The following is a 22,986-nucleotide window of genomic DNA, read 5'->3' as shown; positions in this document are numbered from 1 at the left end:
GGTGCCAGACTGAGCTGGGCACAAGAATGGTGTAGGTTTATACAAGATGAACTGTCCACGTGATTCAACAGCTGTCAGTGATTAGGGACTGAATTTAGAAACAAAACCACATCTGTCTCCCCAGGTAAATAACTGTCTGTTCCACCTGCTGCATTCCCTTGGGGAGGGGTTTGCTGCAGAGGAGGGAACTGGGGCCAAAATTAGTTCAGGACAGGACCTGCTTCCTATGCCATTTGGGTGAAATTTGCCTAGTGCAACTCAACTTTTAACTTGGGCTGGAAGTGATAAATAGGCATTGGGCATGTCAACTCCACCAGCCCAAGGCTCGGCAGCCTGCATAAGGCCTCCGAATAGGGGGCTTCCATGGGAATGAATGAATGGGCTTTTTTATTAATGTGCTGGACTGAGACTCAGTGCTCCTGGGTAGAGCTGTTCAGGAATTTTCCAATTCAACTTTTGTTGTTGGAAAATGCCAACTGATCAAAACAGAAACTGTTTGTGAAACAGAGTTGGGTTTAATGGAACACTCACTGTGATGGGTTCAGTCACAGAGAACCCCTTGGGTCTGTCACCTGATGTGCTGAGACTACCTTTGAGCCCATTTTCCCTGCCAGCTTGGGACTCCAGAACCCTGCCTTGTTGAGCCAGACACACCAGCCTGCTGCATCACAGACCTAGGGTCTGAACCATGCCCCCAAAGCTGCAGACTTAACTGAAAACAGTTCAGCAAGTGCTCCTGTCTCCAGCACCCAGACATCCAGTTCCCAATGGAATCCAAACCCCAAATAAATCCATTTTACTCCATATAAAGCTTATACAGGGTGGGTAAACTCAAATTGTTCGCCCTCTATAACACTGATAGAGAGAGATGAACAGTTGTTTGCTCCCCCAGGTATTAATCACTTACTCTGGGTTAATTAATAAACAAAAGTGATGTTATTAAGTAGGATTTAAGTGGTTTCAAGTAACAACAGACAGAACAAAGTAAATTACCAAGCAAAATAAAACAAAACCTGTGAGTCTAAGCCTAATACATTAAGAAATTGAGTACAGGTAAATCTCACCCTCAGAGATGTTCCAATAAGCTTCTTTCACAGACTAAACTCCTTCCTAGTCTGAGCCCAATCCTTACCTTTTGTCTCTCTGGGTCCCCACCCCTCCTTCTAAATGGAAAAGCACCAGGTTTCAGATGGATTCCAGTACCAGGTGACATGGTTACATGTCCTGTGAGACCCCTAGTCTCCAATATTCCAGGGCTGCCCAGCACTTACTCCTAAAGGTTTGCAAGTAAACAGAGCCATTTACAGATGATTGATTCTGAAGCACCCTTAATGGGTTCCATTTCACATGTTTACATCAGTAATACAAGTTTATATCTTATTCTCCTAACTCCAGACATAGAGATAATACATGCAAACAAATGGGATGAATACACTCAGTAGATCATAAGCTTCGTAATGATACCTTATAAGAGACCTTTCACATAAAGCATATTCCAGTTACATCATATTCACACTTATAAACATATTTTTATAAAGTGTAATGAGTGCAACGTCACACTCAACTTGAAACATTTTTGGCTAAAACAATTTCAAAACTGTAGACCCAGTAAGTTTCAGCTTTTTGAGTCGAACTAACTTTTTGTTTTAAAGGGATGGTACATTTTCACTAAAAAAGAGAAATGAAAATAAGGTAAATTGAAAGACAATGTTCTAGATTTACTAAAACAAAATCTTTGTGTCACGAGTTGGATCACAGAAACCCCCTTGGGACTGCCATCTGATGTGACAAGACTACTTCTGCCTTGCTTTTCCTGCCAGCCTGGGAGTCCAGAACCATCTTGCTGAGCCAGACATGCCCGTCTGCTCCAACACGGATCCATGGTCTGAACCACGTGCCCCAAAGCTGCAGACTTAACTGAAAGCAACTTAAGAAGTGTTCTTGTCTTTAACACTCAGATGCCCAACTCCCAATGGGGTACAAACCCCAAATAAATCTGTTTTATCCTGTATAAACTTTATACAGGGTAAACTCAAATTGTTCGCCCTCTATAACGCTGATAGAGAGATATGCGCAGCTGTTCCCCCCCTCTCCCCCGGTATTAATACATACTCTGGGTTAATTAATAAGTAAAAAGTGATTTTATTAAATACAGAAAGTAGGATTTAAGTAGTTCCAAGTAATAGCAGAGAGAACAAAGTGAATTACCATGCAAAATAAAATAAAATATGCAAGTCTAAGCCCAATCCAGTAATAAAACTGAATACAGATAAAATCTCACCCTCAGAGATGTTTCAATACGTTTCTTTCTCAGACTTGACGCCTTCCTAGTCTGGGCACAATCCTTTCCCCTGGTACAGCCCTTGTTCCAGCTCAGGTGGTAGCTAAGGGATTTCTCATGATGGTTCCCCTTTTGATCTGTCCCACCCCTTTATATATCTTTTGCATAAGGCGGGAATCCTTTGTCCCTCTCTGGGTTCCCACCCCCTCTTCTCAATGGAAAGACAACAGGTTAAAGATGGATTCCAGTTCAGGTGACATGATCACAGTCACTGCAAAACTTCATTACCCACTTGCCAGCACACAGTACACAGGAAGACTTACAGATAAAACACACCCATTTGTAGTCAATTGTCCTGGTTAATGGGAGCCATCAAGATTCCAAACCACCATTAATGGCCCACACTTTGCATAACTACAATGGGACCTCAGAGTTATAGGGCTTGGCTACACTAGAGAGTTGCAGCACTGGTGGTGGGTTTACAGCGCTACAACTTACTCATCGTCCACACTTGCAAGGCACATACAGTGCTGCATCTCCCTGGCTGCAGCGCTGGCTGTACTCCTGCTCTGCCTGGGGTATAACAATTGCAGTGCTGGTGAAGCAGCGCTGCTCCGCCAGTGTGGCCACCAAAAGTGCTGTAATTGGTCTCCAGAGGTATCCCAGAATGCCTGCTCAGCCAGTCTGCTCATCAGTTCGCACTCTACTGCCCTGGCCTCAGGTGACCTGCCCTTTAAATGCCCCGGGAATTTTAAAAATCCCCTTCCTGTTTGCTCAGCCAGGTGTGGAGTGCAATCAGTGAATCTTTCCAGGTGACCATGCCTCCACGAGCCAAACGAGCCCCAGCATGGAGCAATGGCGAGTTGCTGACCTCATAGTTGTTGGGGTGAGGAGACTGTGCAAGTCCACAGCTGCAGCGTCCAGCCGGCCGGAAATTACGATACTCATGGGCAGATCTTCAAGCGGCCATGCTGGAAAGAGGGGCCATGACCAGGACGGCAGTGCAGCGCAGGGTTAAAGTGAAAGGAGCTGCAGAGTTCCTATTGCAAAGCCCGGAGGAAATCGCCGCTCCGGCGCTGCCCCCGACGACCTTGCCGTTTTTACAGGACGCTGGACGCAATACATGGGGGTGACCCACTGCATGTCGATGACCACGATGGACTACTTGGGGGGGGAAGGAGGAGGAACCAAAACTGAGGTTATCTGGGGTGGGAGAGACACCCCCGGAATCCCAGGAGGCATGCAGCCAGGAGCTCTTCTCAAGCCAGGAGGAAGGTAGCCAGTCGCAGCAGCCAGTACTTGGTGAAGGACAAGCAGAGGAGCGGGTTACCGGTAAGCGGCTTTTATTTTCAGGATGGAAATGTTTCGGGGGGGGCGGGGTTAGAGCTGCATGCATCCCTAGATGTGGAATAGCCCATTGATGCGGTCTATCACACTGCGGTAATCGGCCTCGGTAATCTCTTCAAAAGTTTCAGCCAGAGCATGGGCAATGCGCTTGCACAAGTTTATAGGGAGAGCCACTGTGGTCCTTGTCCCAGTCAGGCTAACGCATCCGCGCCACTGTGCCGCGAGGGGTTGGGGGACAAGGCAAGCTGCATAGGGGCCAGGGCAGAATCCGCATTGCTGTAGAAGACCCTCCCTCTCTTCCTAGGTGACCCGCAGCAATGAGATATCTTCCAGGATTAACTCCTGTGGAAAATGTTGGGAGACTGTTCAGTGTAGATGCCCCCTGCAGCAGTTTGCTTTCCCCAACGCACAGAAACCCCTGACATCCCTGAAGCAATCAGTCCCCCTTACTCACCATTTCCTGCCTCCTGTGGGTTATGTGCACTCTGTTTGGTATGGGAAAAGTATGCTAAATGAAGACTGTAAACTCCTTCACTGTGTGGGAATAACTATCTGGGTGAGATTATAAACAATGCTGCCTCTGTTAACTGTTGCCATTTTTGCATGTCAAAAAGTGTCCTTGACTACCCGACTGCCCGTATCATCGACTGCTCAGAGGCTACAAAACCTCAGGAAGAAGCCGCGAAAAAGCAAAGACAACATGCTGAAAGCAGTTATGGATCACTCTGCCAGAGAGAGTAAAAAACTGCAGGACTGGAGGAAAAAACTGCAGGACTGGAGGGAAAGGGAAAGCAGGATCCACCAGAGAAACGCAGCGGCTAAGAAGAAAAGCACAAAGCAGCTGATAAGAATCCTGGCATGCCAAGTGGACTCTATCCAGTCACTTGTAGCCATGCAGGCAGAGCACTACCGTGCCAGCCCCCCTCCCATCCCAAAGCTCTTTCCCTTGTGCCCCAATGTCAGCTCCAAGCCCCCTTCCCCAGCATCCAGGTTCTTACCACCACCAGCTGCCCCCAACACCTGTACGTTCACCAACCAGCCCTGAGAACTACGACCCTTACTCTCTGCACTCAACCCCCATCACCATGCAGTATTCTCATCCTGAAGTGCAGCAGTCATTGCACAGCACTCCAGACAGGACATATTCAAACCTGTGACTGTACAATTACCACCCCACCCCGCCTGCCTTTTAAGGTTCCCAAAATGTTTGTTGTCAAGAAAGTATTTTCTTTCAATAAATGAAATTCTTGCCTTTGAAAACATCTTTTTATTATTCCAGAAAGTGAAAGATACCCTAGCCCAGAAAGAAAACAGGCACTGCAAATCATTGGAAAAACAGATTCCTACTAAACATTGTAACACACTGCACTTCACTCCATGCAAGGCACCAAACGTTACTGGTTGTTCAGCCTCAAATTCCCCCTCAAGACATCCCTATCCCTTGTAGCCTTGTGCTGGGCCCTCTCTAGTAGCCTGCTCTCTGGCTGTGCAAATTCAGCCTCCAGGCATTGAACCTCGGAGGTCCATTCCTGACTGAATGTTTCACCCTTCCGCTTCACAATATTAGGAGGGTCAGCACGCGGATATAACCAGGATGCTGCTTTCCCCAAGTCTAGCTTCCATACAGAGATGCCATCACCTTTTAAATGGCCAAAAAGCACACTCCACAGTCATTCGGCACGGGCTTAGCCTGTAGTTAAACCGGTCCTTGCTCCTGTCAAGCTTCCTGTATATTGTTTCAAAAGCCAAGGCATTAACGGGTAAGCGGGTCTCCAAGGATCACAACTCGGCATTTCAAGTCCCCTACTGTGATCTTCGGGTCTGGGAAAAAAGTCCCAGCCTGCAGTTTCTGACAGGCCACTGTTCCAAAAGATGCGTGCATCAGGTGCATCATGCACCTTTCCAGGCAGCCTGTGTTAATGTCAATGAAACACCCACGGTGATCCACAAGCGCCTGGAGAACCATAGAAGTTCCCCTCCCTCCCCTCTAATCCCATCAGGCATCCAAAAAAAGCTAAAGATCAACCAAGTGCAACCTTCCCTTCCTTGCTTCCCATCTTCTACTTCGACTCCTGCTTCTTCCTTTCTCTGTTTTCCTTCTCCTCTTTCTGTGAAATACCTTCCGAATAATGTACTCGGATGCAGGCGGGGTATGCTTAGAATAAGGAATGCATGGATCCCCACCATCGCTCCTCCTACATTAGGGAAAACCATGTGCCCAAAGCCATCTCAAATGTCCTGCACGTCCACCAGATCACGGTGTCTTTTAGCGGATGTGGATTAATAGCCCTCAAACTGCATCAAAACACGAATTCCAATGGTGCGACTCTTCCCATCCTAAATGGTTCGCGACCGACGGTCAGCTGTCTGGGCAGTGCCAGCGTCCCAGACTGCTAACACCACCGTCTTCCCACCATCACGGGCCGAGCTGGGCAGAAAGCGACCGGCGGAGATAGTAGACGCGAGAGAGGAAGGAACGCTAATATGAGAGAGAAGAGCAGGAGGAGGGAGCTGGGAGAGCAGGCACGGAAGGAGCCGTACCGAGGGTATGAAGGAGAAACTTAGAGAGAACCAGAGGAGAGGAGAACGAGCGAGGAGAGATGAGGGGGGATGACCCTTGGGAAGAGGAGAGGAGTCGATGACCGGATTGAGAGCTGGGAGCCGGCTACGGGAGATCCTATAGACCCCTCTCCCCTGCCCACTAGTCGGCTCCACATCTTTGTGTTCCTCTTGACGGCTCGCAGGTGGGGGCCGACGTCAGCACACCGTTCCTCATAAACGGGCTTCTTCTCACTCCGAAGTTTCTGACACACTGTTTTGTCGTCACTCCCAGGCTACCAATGATGATGTGATCCCACCACTCAGTGCTGTTTTCCTGAGCCAAAGCGGTGTTCCACGATGTGACATCCTTCCAGAGCATTGTAATATCCATCATGCACATTTAGTTCCACGTTTGTCATACGAGACTCTACATCTGGATGTCACTTACCTTTGTGAGCCGAAGGAATAGCTAGCTGCACTTTAAACATGATGTGCTGCGGAGATAGCTCGCATACACGCCTAAAGCGAGTTTCGGGTCCTGCCAGCTCCCACAGAAATCGCGCTGCACAGAAACCCATGGGAGAGTCACAATGCAACCGAAACATGGATGGAAAAAACAGTGACTGCTGGATGTGAAGTGATGCATCACGGGGCGTTGGGACAAGAAACGCGAATGACCCGCACCCTTCTGTCCCCTTTCCACAAGACCCATGTTGGCGAAAATGGAGACCAGTGCTCTGGATAGCTGCCCACTAAGGCAGCCACTCCCAACAGCCCTGCAAATGCTGCAAATGTGGCCACACTGCAGCGCTGGTAGCTGTCAGTGTGGCCACACTGCAGTGCTTTCCCTACACAGCTGTACGAAGACAGCTGTAACTCCCAGCGCTGTACAGCTGCAAGTGTAGCCATACTCATATTTCATATTTCTAGTTTTAGATACAAGAGTGACTTTGTAACAGGGTGCTGGCTTAAGAGGCACTGAACCAGCCCCTGTTAGCTCAGAACCTGCTAACGTAGCTCCCATCAAGGGGAACCGGCTGGAGCTGGCAGGGTGTGGCTCATGAAAGGAGTCTGAGAGCAATCACCTGTGAGCCTGCTGAGAGGAAGGCCTATAAAACGAGCAGGAAGGAAGGAAGGTGGGTGGGGGTGGGGAGAGATAGACAGACAGACAGGAAAGTGAGGGCCTGTTGCTCCCAGCTGCTGTAAGAGCAAAGCTGTTCTCTAAAGGGCTACCTGACTGATGTTGAGCTGGTGGGAAAATACTGGGAAATAGAAGGGCACTGGCGTGTGAAAGAGTGGTCTCCAGTGAATTTGTACCACGAGAATGAAGTGCTCATCTACACACTTATACAAATAGGATGACCACACGTTATCGATTATAAGATTTGTAATGATACCTTACAAGAGACCTTTTGCATGAAGCATATTCCAGTTACATTATATTCACACTCATCAGCATATTTTCATAAGATCACATAGAGTGCGACATCACACTTTGACCTGAACCAAAATTTATTTCCAATTTTTGAGTCACAAAAATGTTTGAAATTGTGACTTTTCATCCCAATCTGAGATGGGAGAGAAAATTTGAATGTTGAAAATTCTCCTGAGCTGAGTGGGAACCAGTTTTCTGCCCAGCCCCACTCCTGGGTTTGATCCTGGTTCTGCCAGAGACTCACTGTGTGATCTCAGCTGAGTCACTGAATCTTTCTGAGCTTTGGTCCCCTTCTTCTAAGAGGGACAGTGTTACCTGCTTCCCCCTGGAGGTGAGACTGAAGGCTAGTCTACACTAGAAGCACTACAATGGTGCAGCTGCCATCGGCATAACAAAACCACTTCCACAAGAGGCGGTAGCTATGTCATAACATTGTCCACAGCGGCGCTTAGGTCAGTGTAATTTATGGTACTCCAGTGGTGGCTTATTCCCATCCCTGAGTGATATAAATTATACTAATCTAACATGTAGTGTAGAAAAGCCCTGAGAGATGATTGGGGCCCGTAGATGAGCAGACTCACCCCTGCAGTGTCTCCTGCTGGTCTCTCAGGGAATTAGCTCACTCCAGCTCTGGAGCGCCCTCTGCAGGCCAGTGATCTGCCTCTCCTCGTGTCCCTCCCTGGACCCAGTGCCCTTTTAACTGGGATGCTGCTCCCTAGCATAACCCATCAGTCTGGGTCTCCCCTCCCTGGAAACCCCCAACCCACTATCCCCACTTCATCTCAGTTTTGGCTATTGCCCAGTCTCCATCTAGCCCCCATTCATTGGGGCAGACTGCAGTATCAGCCACTCATCATAGGCAAAGGGGTTTGGACCTGTTGCCTTTGCCTACCCCTGGGCTGCCCCCTGCAACTCCCAGTACCTGTTGGCCTTATACTAGGCCACAGCCTGGGGCTTTCCAGGCTAGAGCTCCCCCGCCTGTCTTCAGCCCTGCTCCACTCAGGTACACTGTCTCCAGTTCCTTACAACCAGGCATTCCTCTCTCTACAAGCAGAGGAAGACTGACCAGGCTCCTGGCTTCCCTGGCCTTTTATACAGGCCAGCTGTGGCCTGATTAGGATGTGGCCCACCTGTGGTTGCTTCCCCAATCAGCCCAGCTTTTAGAGCTGCAGCTTACAAGCCCTCCCAGGCCATTTTTTAAACCCTTCAGGGCAGGAGTGGGTAACCACCCCGCTACAGGCCATAGAAGGACCTAGCTAGACAGACTTGAAAGGTACATAAGAACGGCTGTACCAGGTCAGACCAAAGGTCCATCTAGCCCAGTATCCTGTCTACCGACAGTGGCCAATGCCAGGTGCCCCAGAAGGAGTGAACCTAACAGGCAATGATCAAGTGATCTCTCTCCTGCCATCCATCTCCTCCCTCTGACAAACAGAGGCTAGGGACAACATTCCTTACCCATCCTGGCTAATAGCCATTTATGGACTTAACCATTGTGAATTTATCCAGTTCCCTTTTAAATACTGTTATAGTCCTAGCCTTCACAACATCCTCAGGTAAGGAGTTCCACAGGTTGACACTGCCCTGCGTGAAGAAGAACTTTCTTTTATTTGTTTTAAACCTGCTGCCTATTCATTTCATTTGGTGACCCCTAGTTCTTGTATTACGGGAATAAGTAAATAACTTTTGCTGAGGTAAGCAGAGTCAGCATGAGCTCTACTCTGACATCTGGTGGTGAATTATGGGAAGTGTGGAAAGAGTTTCAGGAAGTGCGAAATCTCAGGTATATGCATGGGCACGCCCAGCATAGCCCAAGGCAGCCTGGGATGGTTATTTTGACAGCTCAGGGATCCCCAATTTCTTTGTTATTGGGGCAGGATAAATAAAGTGTTGGCACCTGATTATGTGAATGAAGAACTACGAGACTGCTTCATGACAGAGATGTCTCAATATAAATTTAGTGACACTTGCTAGACAAGGGACATGGGTTCCAAAACCCAGTGAATTGAGAGAGGTTGGGGACTGGTATGTGTACCTGATAGCATGGGCCCCTTTTGAGGGCCTGGAACACCAATTGCACATCCTCCTCTCTTCACTGTTAAAGAGTAGAGCTAATTTTGTTTCCATTATGAGTCCATCTAGAGACTGCTGAGCTGAATTCATGTTGGGCCAATACTGCACCAGCACCAGGGCTCCTCTACTAAGAGCTGAGCTGAGAATCACTGAGTGCTGTGTTAACTAGTGGGGGAGCTTGAAGACCTATTGTTAAGTGGCTGACAGAGCAGAGCAGTTTGCAGCATGTTGGAGCAGCCCATGGAACAGTGAGCAGAGTGAAGCGGTTTGCTGGGGCGGCTGGAGGAGTGGCACAGCTGGTGTGGTGGAGCTGGTCGTGGTGAAGGCTGCAGCAGAACTCCACGGAGAGGCAGAGCAGTTGGCCCTGGCACACATAAGGTGCCCCTTAACACCCTGTGTGGACTTCCCTCTCTTCCATTTCCACCCAGGCTGGGGGGGTAAAACTCTACAGATAAACTCATGAACTCTGGGGTGGCACTGACCAGATATTTTCGGGTGTTGAACTTTGGGTAGTTGGGCTTAAGGACCCAAGGGGAAAGACATTGCCAGACATACTTGGAAGGTGATTTTTGCTTATGTTTGTTTATAACCCTGTTGTGGTGTTTCTCCGATGGAATGCCGCATTTTTTCCTTCCTTTATTAAAAGGATTTGCTACACTCAGACTCTGTGCTGTGAGTGGGGAGTATTGCCTCCTAGAGGCGCCCAGAGGGTGTGGTATGTAAGTGTCCCAGGTCACTGGGTGGGGCTCGAGCCGTTATGCAGTGTTATTTGAACAGAACCCGGATACTGAACCTGGCCCTTGTTGCTGCCAACTCAGAGGGGCAGAAGGGTTACACTCTCCACTTTCTCCACATCCAGTTTTTATATACCTCTATCATATCCTCCCCTTAGTCTCCTCTTTTCAAGCTGAAAGAGTCCTAGACTCTTTAATCTTCTCCTATATGGGAACCCCTCCAAAAACCCTAATCATTTTAGTTGCCCTACTGAACCTTTCTTAATGCCCATAATCTTTTTTGAGATGAGGAGACCACATCGTATGCAGTATTCGATTTATATGAGGGCATAATATATGTCAGTCTTATTCTCTATCCCCTTTTTACTGATTCCTAACATCCTGTTTGCTTTTTTGACCGCCTCTGCGCGGAACATCTTCAGAGAACTATCCATTGATGACTCCAACATCTTTTCCCTGATCGTTGTAGCTAAATTAGCCCCCAATAGTATGTATATGTTGGAGTATTTTTCCAATGTGCATTGCTTTACATTTATCCACATTCAATTTCATTTGCCCTTTTGTTGCCCAATCACTTATTTGTCAGATCTTTGTGAAGTTCTCGCAATCTGCTTTGGCTTTACTAACTGAGCAGTTAGTACATCTGCAAACTTGCCACTACACGTTTACCCCTTTTCTCCAGCGTCATTTCATGAAAAATGAATAGGAATGGTCCAAGGACGACCCTTGGGCGAGAACTACCACAGCCCCTCTCACATCCTGAGAGTAATTTACCATAATTCCTACCCTTGTCCTCTGTCTTTATACCAGTTTCTCAGTCCATAAAAGTGACCTTGCCCTTTCTACCCATGACAGCTAATTTAACGTAAGAGCCTTGGTGAGGGACTTGTCAAGAGGCTTTCTGGAAATCAAGTACTCTATGTCCATGGAATCCCCCCTTGTCCATCATGTTTGTTGACCCTCAAAGAACCTTAGAATTTAGTAAGAACGATCCCTTTATGGAAACCATGTTGACTCATTGCTCAAACATTTATGTTTTCTAGCTGTCTGACAATTTATATCTTAACTATGTGTTTGCACTAATTTGCCAGAACCGACAAATACTTACTGTCTGTAAATTGCCGATCAACCTCTAGAACCTTTTTAAATATTGATGTTACATAAACTAACTTCCCACTCACTGGTATAGAAGCCAATTTAAAGAACAGGAACCTTAGTGTTAATTAGTCTGCAACTCACATACTTGCACTAAATCTCGTCAAACGCGTGGTTAATGCCATATATCCGCTCCACGTACTTGTTAAATGTTAGTTTATCAATTAATCAAAAAACCTCCATCAGTGACACTCAATCGTGACAGTTCCTCAGATTGATCACCTACAAGCGACAAGGTTTGGAATCTCCCTGGAAGGGAGCACATCTCTCAGCCTGAAAACGAAGCATAAGAATCCATATTAGTTCTCTGAATGACTATCATCTTTAAATGCTCCTTTGATCTGATCATCAGGCCCCACTGTTTGTTTAGCAGACTCTCGCCGTCTGATATATTAAAAATTATTACCATTCGAGAGGTTTGGCTAGTGTCCTCAAACATCCTGTGGTTCTCCATTATCAACTCTGTGCACTTAATTTGGCAGCGTTTATCTCCCTTCTATCCACCTAAGGATTTGAATTCCACTTTTTAAGGAAAACGTCTTATCTCCACTCTTCGTTTACATGTGTTTAGCCATGGCTCTTTTTGGTTCTTTACGTGTTTTTATCTGGGGTATACATTGATATTTGAGCCTTATTATGGTCTTAAAAAAAGGCCATGCACTATGCAAGGGATTCACTTAGCAACTGTACTTTTAACTTTGTTAACTAACCCCCTCATTTTTGCATAGTTCTCCCTTTTGAAATTAAATGCCACAGTGTTGGGCTCTTGAGATGTTCTTCCCACCACAAGGATGTTGAATGCTATTGTTTTATGGTCACTATTTCCAAGCAGTCCTGTTATAGTTACCTCTTGGACCAGCTCCTGAGTGAATCTAGAGTTGCCTCTCCCCTTGTGGGTTCCTGTACCAGCTGCTCCATGAAGCAGTCATTTAAAGTATTAAGAAATTTTATCTCTGCATTTTGTCTTGAAGTGAAATGTTCCCAGTCAATATGGGGATAATTGAAATCCTCCACTACTATTGGGTTCTTAATTTTGATAGCCTCTCTGATTTCCCTTAGCATTTCATCATCACTATCACTGTCCTGGTCAGGTGGTCGATAATAGATCCCTGATGTTATATTCTTATTAGAGCATGAAATTTCTGTCCATAGAGATTCTATGGAACGTGGATTCGCTTAACATTTTTACTTCATTTGATTCTACATTTTCTTTCACATATAGTGCCATTCCGTGCCCCTCCCCCAACACACACGACCCGTTCTGTCCTTCCGATATATTTTGTACCCCAGAATCCCATTGACTTCTCTCAGTCTACCAGGTTTCTGTGATGCCTTTATCACAAGGCACTCCAGTTCACCCATCTTATTATTTAGACTTCTAGCATTTGTGTACATGCACTTTAAAAACTTGTCACTGTTTATTTGTCTGCCCTTTTCTGATGTGTCAGATTCTTTTTTATGTGAATGTTTATCATCTGATCCGGCCCTTACATTATCCTCTTCCATCCTCTGCTCCTGACTATAACCTGGAGATTCTCTATCAATAGACCCTCCCCTAAGAGAAGTCTGTGTCCGATCCACATGCTCCTCTGCAGCAGTCGGCTTTCCCCCATCTCCTAGTTTAAAAACTGCTCTACAACCTTTTTAATGTTTAGTGTCAGCAGTCTAGGCTCCCCCCATCCCAAAAGTTTCCCCAGTTCCTAATGAATGTAAACTCCTCCTCTCTATACCATCATCTCATCCACGCATTGAAACTCTGAAACTCTGCCTGCCTACCTGGACCTGCACATGGAACTGGGAGCATTTCTAAGAATGCCACCATAGAGGTTCTGGATTTCAGTCTCTTCCCTAGCAGCCTAAATTTGGCTTCCAGGATCTTTCTCCTACCCTTCCCTATGTCATTGGTACCTACATGTACTACAACCACCGGCTCCTCCCCAGCACTACGCATAAATCCATCTAGATGCCTCGAGAGATCCGCAACCTTCGCACCAGGCAGGCAAGTCACCATACGGTTCTCCTGGTCATCACAAACCCAGCTATCTACGTTTCTAATGATCGAATCTCCCTTTACTAACACCTGCCTTTTCCTAGTAACTAGAGTTCCCTCCCTGGGAGAGACAATCTCAGTGTGAGAGGCAAACCCAGCACCATCTGGAAGGAGGGTCCCAACTATGAGAAGGTTTCCTTCTGCTCCCATTGACTGCTCTGCTTCCCTGGGCCTTTCTTCCTCCTCAACAGCACAGAGGTTGTCTGACCGTAGATGGGACAATTCTACAGTGTCCCGGAAAGCCTTATCAACATACCTCTCTGGAGGTACATCTGCTCTGAGCTGCCTACTGCACTGGACTGACTTTCCTTGTGCTGAACAGGCAACTGCAGATACAATATAAGCATGGGGTAGTTCATGTCCTAATATGATTTAACTCTGCATTTCTAGCAAGCCCACATCTTGAATGGCCAGTGGTCATTGTTCACTCTCCTCAGACCCCAGAACTGAACCCCAACCCTGGTGCCGCCTGGCTCTGAGAGCACATTGGACATGTAGTCGTTGTCTTTGCTCTGACAAGGGAAAGTAACTGACACCAGTAGGCAGAACAAGCTCTAATCAGGGTTTGATTTTCCAGTGAGTGACCCTGGTGGTGGTGGTATTATTAGGCCACCTTCTCTTTCATTTAATTATTAGCCTATTAAACATTGTTAAATGCATCTCCAAAAGGCTGAGCTCAACCACCCTTCTCCTACACGGGGAAAACAAACACCAAAGGGACATAGGCACAAACCCACCCACTATGCAGAGAATTCACCATCTCGTGACACTACCGGCCGTATCAGCGGGTAGCCATTGATTTCTCGGGGATCGATATATCGTGTCTAGATGAGACACGATATCGGTCCCTGAACGTGATCCTGTCGACTCCAGAACTCCACCAACCCGAATAGCGGTAGCGGAGTCGACAGGGGGAGCTGCGGACGTCGATCCCATGCCGTGAGGACGGTAGGTAACTCAATCTAAGATACACAACTTCAGCTGTGTGAATAGCATAGTATCTTAGATCGATCCCCTCCCCTGCAGTATAGACCAGCCCTCACAGAGCAAAGCGTGTTTCTTTCTGCATCGCTATGGAATGAGGCTTGTAAATTGCCATTCAGTGCAGAGTGCACTGTGCTCATGCAGCTAGTCCTAGTCAGATGCTTTAATTTACAGGGCACTGTTGTTTTGTAGTGCAGAAGCACCTACAGAGCCCACCTAGGTGGACAGCCCTTTGTGCAGGGTGCTGTACAAGTGCAATCAGTAAGGCACAGTCAAGGGGTGAGTGAGAGAGGGATCATGCCAGGGAGTGAATGTTTTAATGTTAGCTAAACAAACCCTTTCAACCATATTGAAATGAAACATTTTACCCTTTACCTTAAACAGCACCCTTTTCCTGTTTCCAAACTGGAATATTTCAGAATACTTCATTCCATGAAAAATGTGGAGTTAGACTTTGTGTCCCAGTTTGAGACAGAAATTCCCATGTATACCCCAGGAGGCATCCCCGTTTGAGTCCCAGACGCAGAGTCACTGCATCACTTCACAGTGCCATGTTTGTTCCAGTTACATACCCCCAGAAGCTGCAGGAGGGCTCACAGACCCAGTAGCCAGTGCCAGCAGGCACCCAACAGCGTACACCAAAGTCTACAATTACAAATCCCTGGATACACCAGGTCATGTCTTATAAATAGGAGCAAGACAACTCCCAGGGTGGCAGTGTTGGGTAAAGTGCAGTGTAGATGGGCGGACTCATCCCTGCAGTGCCTCCTGCTGGTAATTCCTGGGAATTAGCTCAGTTCCAGCTCCAGAGCGCCCTCTGCAGCCCAGTGATCTGCCTGTCCTCTTGGCCCCTGTGTCCCTCCCTGGACTTGGAGCCCTTTTATATAGGGTACTGCCCCCTGGCAGTAACCCCTCTTTCTCAGGGTCTCCCCTCCACAGGGAACACCCACCCACTATCCCCACCTTGCCTCTGTATATAGCTACTGCCAGTCATTGTCTAGCCCCACGCCCTAGGGCAGACTGCAGTATCAGCCACTCATCTCTGGCAAGGAGGGTTTGGACCTGCTGCCTTGGCCTGTCCCTGGGCTGCCCTCTGCAACCCCCAGTACCTTTTAGCCCAATGCTAGGCCAAGGCCTGGGGCTTTCCAGGCTAGAGCTCCCCAGGTCCTCTACCTTTCCCCAGCTCTGTTTCACTCAGGTACCTTGTCTCTAGTTCCCAGCAGCTAGGCCCATCTCCCTCCACAGGCAGAAGAAGACTCACTGGGCTTCTTGCTTCCCTGGCTTTCCTATAAGGCCCTGTTGCTCAGTTTGGGGCATGGCCCCAGCTGCAGCCACTTCCCCCAATCAGCCCAGCCTAAGAGCTGCTTTCTCCAGCCACAGCCCTTTCCCAGGGCTGTTTTTCACCCCTTCAAGGCAGGAGCAGGGGTCCACCCTGCTACATGCAGTGAATCCTTAAAAGTAATTTAAACAACAGTAAGTGTTCAGAGCACAGGCATCCATCATGTCTCATGTGAATCCCTGCATAACTTCAGACCCACATAGAAAGGGTCAGCACAGAAGATGCTGCCTCTGCTAAGGACTTCATCAGCCTGCCATTTACGCAACGTGTAGAAGAATGAGGCAGTTCATGCCTACACCCCCCTCCCCACACTGTTCATGCATGCAGCACAGATACAGACTCACCCACATCCACACCCGGCAGATATATGAGCCACGTGTGCATTGTGTGTACATGTGTGCATGCATGCACGCACACACATGATGCTCCCTCATCTAAACACACTGGCACAGAGGCACACTAGGGAAAAGTGCAGAGCTGTTTGCATGCGAACCTTGCCCCATCGTCCAGCACAGGAGACAGGCTGAGAACACAACCCTTCTCCCCAAGGGATAGAGGGCTTGGATGGAGCAGGAGGCCTGGTAGTACTGTGCATTGGCACCTCTCCTGTGCTGCATCTTGTTCTCCTAAGCATCAGAGCTGCTCTGGCTGTTCTGCTTGTGTAGGAAACTTAAACCTGCATAAATGATGGCCTGGGGCTGTGGCTGGGGTGGAGAGGTGCCCAAAATAAAGACTGGGTTGGGGCTGGGTCACATCTGCTGGATTCTTGCTCACTGGGTGCAAAGTCCCCAGAAGTCTCTATCTCCCTTTCCCCACACCTGAAGTCTCTGGCCTCTAATTATCCTACTGTGTTACAACCTAAATCTCCCTACCAGACCCGTGTGTTACACCCTAAATCTTCTCTCTGTTCTCTACATTGCAGTTTAAATCTCCCCCCACTCAGTCACCTGTGTTACACCCTAAAGCTTCCCTATTTATCACTTTGTGAGTCACCTGGAATCATCATCATCCCATTCACAAGAGGGACTTGCATACAAAAAAAAGTGTTGGAGGAAGGGTCTGGGTGTTTATGTGTATGTATCGCTCTGTGTAGATATTGAGATATGAGTATGTATCGTTCTGTGTGGATATTGAGATCGGGTGTGTATGTGTAAGACTGCCTGGGGTGTGTATGCAGGTGGGAGGTGAGTGCTTGGGTATTCGTGGATGAGTTTTTATGGGCATGTATGTGGGGATGTATGGCTCTGGGTGTGCAAGGCTTTGTGTGTACAGCGCAATGTGCCTTTGCAGTTTTAGTGTGGATAAATTTCTGCATTAAGCATTTTCATATGACTTTGTCATACAACTTTGTATCAGATCCTTATATAGAAAACTTTGTATTGAGCCTTGGTATAATGTTATAGCCCCTAAGGATAGTTAAAGTAGAAGAAAAATGTCTTTTTGCTGGTAGAACTATACCCCCCCACTGAATGAACGAGGTGTGACTGAGCAAGGCATGGAAGGCAGCATCTCCAGACAGCTGCAACAGTTGGAGAGGGGATGGAAGCCAGACCCAAGGACAATAAAACTTGTTAAGTGGGCTCACTAAAGAAGACTAGACATATTGATGGCCTCAGGGAGAGGGGAGGGGTGTTAGAAGCGAGCACCTTCTTTTGAAAACACCCTCTTTGAACAGCACTGGGACAACACCCAGAGAGAAGCAGCACAAAGGACCAAGGGACACAGACATGGATTTTGAACCTGGTACAGATTTGCATGAGAGGGAAGCTGCTATAAATGTGAGGTGTCTTGCAGAGGACCCCGGGTCTCGTCAACATGGGAGCATCGATCCGGATCAGCAGAAGCCCAGCTCCGCTCCCTCCCCCATCTAACTCACCTGGCCAGTGAAGTTAAGGGGAGCAACTAGTTGGCAACAAGAAGAAGACGGGGAGAGAGAGAGAGAGAGTGTGCGTGTAAGTAAGTGCTTGAATATAATATATCTCATATGCATATGATACAGTGTTGATTGATACATGTATTATCAATAAGCGTGGCGCATTGCCTTACTTCCCCTGAAACGATCCTGTGCAGCACTTTAAGTACAACAGCACTGATCCCTCAACCCCTTAATGTAACAGACAGGCCCACCCCAAACCCCTCAGTGGCAGCTAGCTTCACACAGGGGGGAAACTTAGGCGCTAGAACAAGTTTGCAGTATGACCTTTTCCACTCCCAGCTCTTGGAGGGAGTGGGGTCCAGTCAGTCAGAACAGGAGGGGGCTGGGAGGTAGGATGCTTGGGTTCTGTGCCTGATGCTTGGGTCGAGTGGGTTCTAATGGTTAGAGTAAAGGGGGCTGGGAGCCAGGACGCCTGTGTTCCATTCTCAACTTGGTGGAGAATGAAGGGGGGAGTCAGGAGTTGTGGGTTCTGTTCCTCTGTCTGCACCTTACTCCTTCTCACGTGCCATTGCTGTGCCTCAGTTTCCTCCCAATATCTGAAAACAGGGGTAATGGCATGGGAGGTGCAGTTATAGTTAAGACTCTGAGTGAGCCCCATACACACCAAGTTCTGTGTCACTCACAGATCCACACACGCAGCACTGAAAATGGAGCCAGGCAAGGGAATTTTCTTTATTGACTCTATAAGCAGAAAAGTGTCAGCACGTGAACAAATATGAAAATAGAGGAACCTGCTTGCTATCCTGGCTTGTCCCTGTAGGAATGGCAGTGGGGAGGGGATGGGGATGGGGATGGGGATGGGGATGGGGATAGGGTGGACGGCAGCATATGTTACTGCTCCCCATGCCACCAATGGTAAACCTGGTCCTTCAGGATTTCTGTGTAGGTCCCCGCAGCCGATGTGGTTTTTTCGTAGATTTCCCTGGGAAGAAAAGTGGAGGGGATGAGGAGACGCCACACGAGAGGGCTGGACCCTGGTCCCTGTGGGATAGTCTGCGCTGTCAGCATCGTTATTAAATACAGCCCATGGTTAGAGTAAAACCAGCACCAAATCCAGCCATGGAACCCTGAAAAATCACTGACACATGGGCCCTGCTTCCTATGCACCCTAGGGCCCTTTCATGCCATTTGGGCAGCATAGAGGGGCTTCAGATATGTAGGAACAGCTCTCTGTTAATGCGTCCTGCTCAGAGGACCTTCTCAAATGGGATAGAATGCCATGTTGGAGCCATAACATCCATCTCTGCTTCCCAGGGCCCAGAGAGAGCCATGAAAAGCAGAGCATAAGAACAGCCATACTGGGTCAGAGCAAAGGTCCATCTAGCCCAGTGTCCTGTCTTCCAGTAGTGGCCAATGCCAGGTACCCCAAAGGGACTGAACAGACAGATGATCATCATGTGATCCATCCCCTGTCGCCCATTCCCAGCTTCTGGCAAACAGAGGCTAGGGACACCATCCCTGCCCATCCTGGTTAATAGCCATTGATGGACCTATCCTCCATGAACTTATCTAGTTCTTTTTTTAACCTTGTTATAGTCTTGGCCTTCACAACCTCCTCTGGCAAGAAGTTCCACAGGTTGACTGTGCGTTGTGTGAAAAAATACTTCCTCTTGTTTGTTTTAAAACTGCTGCCTATTAATTTCATTTGTTAACTCCTAGTTCTTGTGTTATGAGAAGGAGTAAATAACACTTCCTTATTTACTTTCTCCACACCAGTCATGATTTTATAGACCTCCATCATATTCTCTGCTTAGTCATCTCTTTTCTAAGCTGAAAAGTCCCAGTCTTATTAATCTCTCCTCTTCTGGCAGCCATTCCATACCCTTAATCATTTTTGTTGTCCTTTTCTGACCCTTTTCCAATTCCAAAATATCTTTTCTGAGATGGAGTGACCACAGTTGCATGCAGTATTCAAGATGTGGGTGTACCATGGATTTATATAGAGGCAATATATTTTCTGTCTTATTATCTCTCTCTTTCGTAATGATTCCCAACATTTTGACTGCCGCTGCACATTGAGTGGATGTTTTCAGAGAACTATCCACAATGACTCCAAGATCTTTCTTGAGTGGTAACAGCTAAGTTAGATCCCATTATTTTATATGTATAGTTGGGATTACATTTTCCAATGTGCATTACTTTGCACTTGTCAACATTGAATTTCATCTGCCATTTTGTTGCCCAATCACCCAATTTTGTGAGATCCCTTTGTAGCTCTTCGCAGTCTGCTTGAGACTTAACTATCTTGAGTAGTTTTGTATCAGCTGCATGGGGGATAGCTCAGTGGTTTGAGCATTGGCCTGCTAAACCCAGGGCTGTGAGCTCAATCCTTGAGGGGGCCACTTAGGGATCTGGTGCAAAATCAGTACTTGGTCCTGCTAGTGAAGGCAGGGGGCTGGACTTGATGACCTTTCAAGGTTCCTTCCAGTTCTAGAAGACAGGATATCTCCATTAATTTAAAGCAGCCACACCAGGCCCTGAGCTGGACCCTGCAGAGTTTCAAACTTCAAGAACCAGAAAGGCAGCTTTAACCTGCCTGCCCCAATCACAGGAAGGAAGGCAACTGGGAATCAGCCCCCAGGAATGGGGAAGGGCTGTTAGGTCACACCTAGTGCATGCTCTTTGCATGCCCAGGATTGTAACCCATATGGGATTCTCCAGGGCTTTATGTCACCAACAGAGCAAACCCTTTATCTGCAGGGAATCAGAGACCACCAGCTCCCAAACCACTCCCTTTCAGGGTATACTTCTTCCAGGTAACACTGCCTGGAAAGACCAACCATGCTGGTGGCTTCCTCCAGATTTAATCTCTGCTTGTGTAATACTGACAGACCCCAGTCATCAGTGGGCAGGATCAAACCTAGGACCTCTGGAACTTAGTGCATGAGTCTCTATCTACCACATGAGCTAAAAGCCAACTGGCTCTTAGCTAAGGCTGTAGAGCAGACTCATTTTATCTCTAAGTGGTCTTGGTGCCACTACATGGGACAGAACCCCACACCCAGGAGGGGGGTGGGTTACATTTGCACTCTGCCTACCCCTTACCAAGATTTGACACTGTCCAGCCAGCCCTTGACCGCTGAATTCAGCCGCTCCCAGTAACTCTTGGCAACCTCCTGGATCTGGGAGAATGAGTCCTGAGCCTCTCGCTTCTGCAGCCGATAACTGGCAGCCTCTGCAGAGACAGAAAATGGGGCTCAGGTCTCTCTAGGGGAGGAGGGGCCATGCCCACGGAGGTAGCTGCTTTTACACTGGTATTGGAAAGACAGGAGACAAACAGTGGCCAAACTGGACAGTCTCTATGTGACAGAATAAATGGACACAAATCAGACAACAGGAATGGTAACATGCAAAAGCCAGTAGGAGGGCACTTCAATCTCCCTGGACATTCAATAACAGATTTAAAAGTAGCCATCCTACAACAAAAATACTTCAAAAACAGACTTAAAAGAAAAACTGCAGAGCTACAATTCATTTGCAAACTTAACACCATTAATTTGAGCTTGAATAGCGACTGGGAGTGGCTGGCTCACTACAAAAGCAGTTTTCCCTCTCTTGGTATTGACACCTCCTCATCAGTTATTGGGAGTGGACCACATCCATCCTGACTGAATTGGCCTTGTTAACACTGGTTCTCCACTTGTAAGGTAACTCCCTTCTCTTCATGTGTCAGTATATTTATGCCACATCTGTCATTTTCACTCCATGCATCTGAAGAAGTGGGGTTTTTACCCATGAAAGCTTATGCCCAAATAAATCTGTTAGTCTTTAAGGTGCCACCGGACTCGTTTTTGTGGATACAGACTAACATGGCTACATCCCCTCCCCCCCCGATACATGAGACAGACTGGAAAAGCTGAATCCTCATGATCCCTTGATGTGCAAAGCACCAGTCACAAATATCCCAGTACCATTCTTGCACCACAGACATCCATTCCACGCACGATGCTGTTCATGCACCAACACGCAACAGCAAACGCTGGCTGGAAGGAAGTTTGTGTTTAATGCAGAAAGGAAATCAGCCTATTTCCAGCCGGACAGATGAAAGCCTCCACTTTTGGTGTTATGAATGACACGCTAAACACAAGCTAGGAGAGGCAGCCATTGCTCAGATGCACCATAAAATCTAATACAGTGTTTATCAATGTGTGGGTTGCAAGCCCCAGAAGGGTCTTGAAAGGCAAACAAGGAGGGCTGTGGGGCACTGAAAATTGTATTACAATTCTAAATTGTGTTGTAGTGCTGTACAATTGTATCACAATTCTAAAGCAAAGAAAGTAGCATTTCCAGAATAACGTCATGCTAGCCAAAACTACCGACGTGTAAGGTCAAATGTAGCCGTTGTATTTTTAACTCCCTCTTTTGTACCTGTAGGGGATCACTTTTATTTTGAATAAGGGGTCACTGCTGAGAAAAGGCTGAGAGATGCTTCCTTAACAGACTCCCAGGATGAGAGTTGGCCAGCGCTTTAGGGCAACTCATTCTGGAGCTAGCAGAGAACAGGCATTTGTTCTCATGAAAAAAATTGATTCCAACAAAGATGTTTTCATTTTTCTTTACCCTCATTCTCCTGTTTTTCATTTTTTAACTGCAACTTTGTTGTTACTGGTTTTTGGCTTTCAGTAGCCAGAGACCAAAAAAGGTTCCATTTTGGGCAAAAATCCAAGAAATGTCACTGAAATTGGACATTTCCTTGGAAATTTCAGTTCTGGTGAAAAAAACATTTGGGAGACTTTTTTTTGAGGAAAACCACAAAGAGGAAGTCAGGGCTGAGCAGCCCCTAACTCCAGGGAAAGCTGAGGGAGCGCCAGGAGCTCAGCAGCTCTGAAAATCAGGCCCTAAAATCAGCAGCCACTTTGGCAAATATTGGGCTGCATCCTCAGATTTTCTCTGGTCCTGGATACAACCCCTCAACTGGAAATGGGGAGGAGGAATAATGTGCTCTGGAGTAGGGGAATGCGAGGAGACATCATCTCTCTAGATATCATCTGGAGGAATTTAACCTGCATCTCCGGGTTCAGGGAATCTACCACCCACCAACATCGCTTACCAGTGCAGAGAAACAGCAGCAGGACGAAGACCACTGCAATTTTCAGATCCATCCGCCCCAT

The 22,986-nt window shown here is 47.4% G+C and overlaps 1 protein-coding gene across 1 annotated transcript; it reads right to left on the bottom strand.

The window, feature by feature from the left end:
• Positions 1-18,706: 18,706 nt before the first annotated feature.
• Positions 18,707-22,986, bottom strand: APOC2 (apolipoprotein C2). The gene is made up of 3 exons (XM_032770528.1): positions 22,926-22,986; positions 20,921-21,050; positions 18,707-18,797 (listed from the first exon to the last, which is right to left on the bottom strand). The coding sequence occupies exons 1-3, from the start codon at positions 22,984-22,986 to the stop codon at positions 18,707-18,709; spliced, it is 282 nt and encodes a 93-aa protein (XP_032626419.1).

Source organism: Chelonoidis abingdonii, chromosome 11, assembly GCF_003597395.2.
Source record: "Chelonoidis abingdonii isolate Lonesome George chromosome 11, CheloAbing_2.0, whole genome shotgun sequence".
NCBI lineage: Eukaryota > Metazoa > Chordata > Testudines > Testudinidae > Chelonoidis > Chelonoidis abingdonii.
The sequence above is the reverse complement of the archived record's forward strand: the minus strand, read 5'-3'. Positions and strand labels throughout refer to the sequence as shown.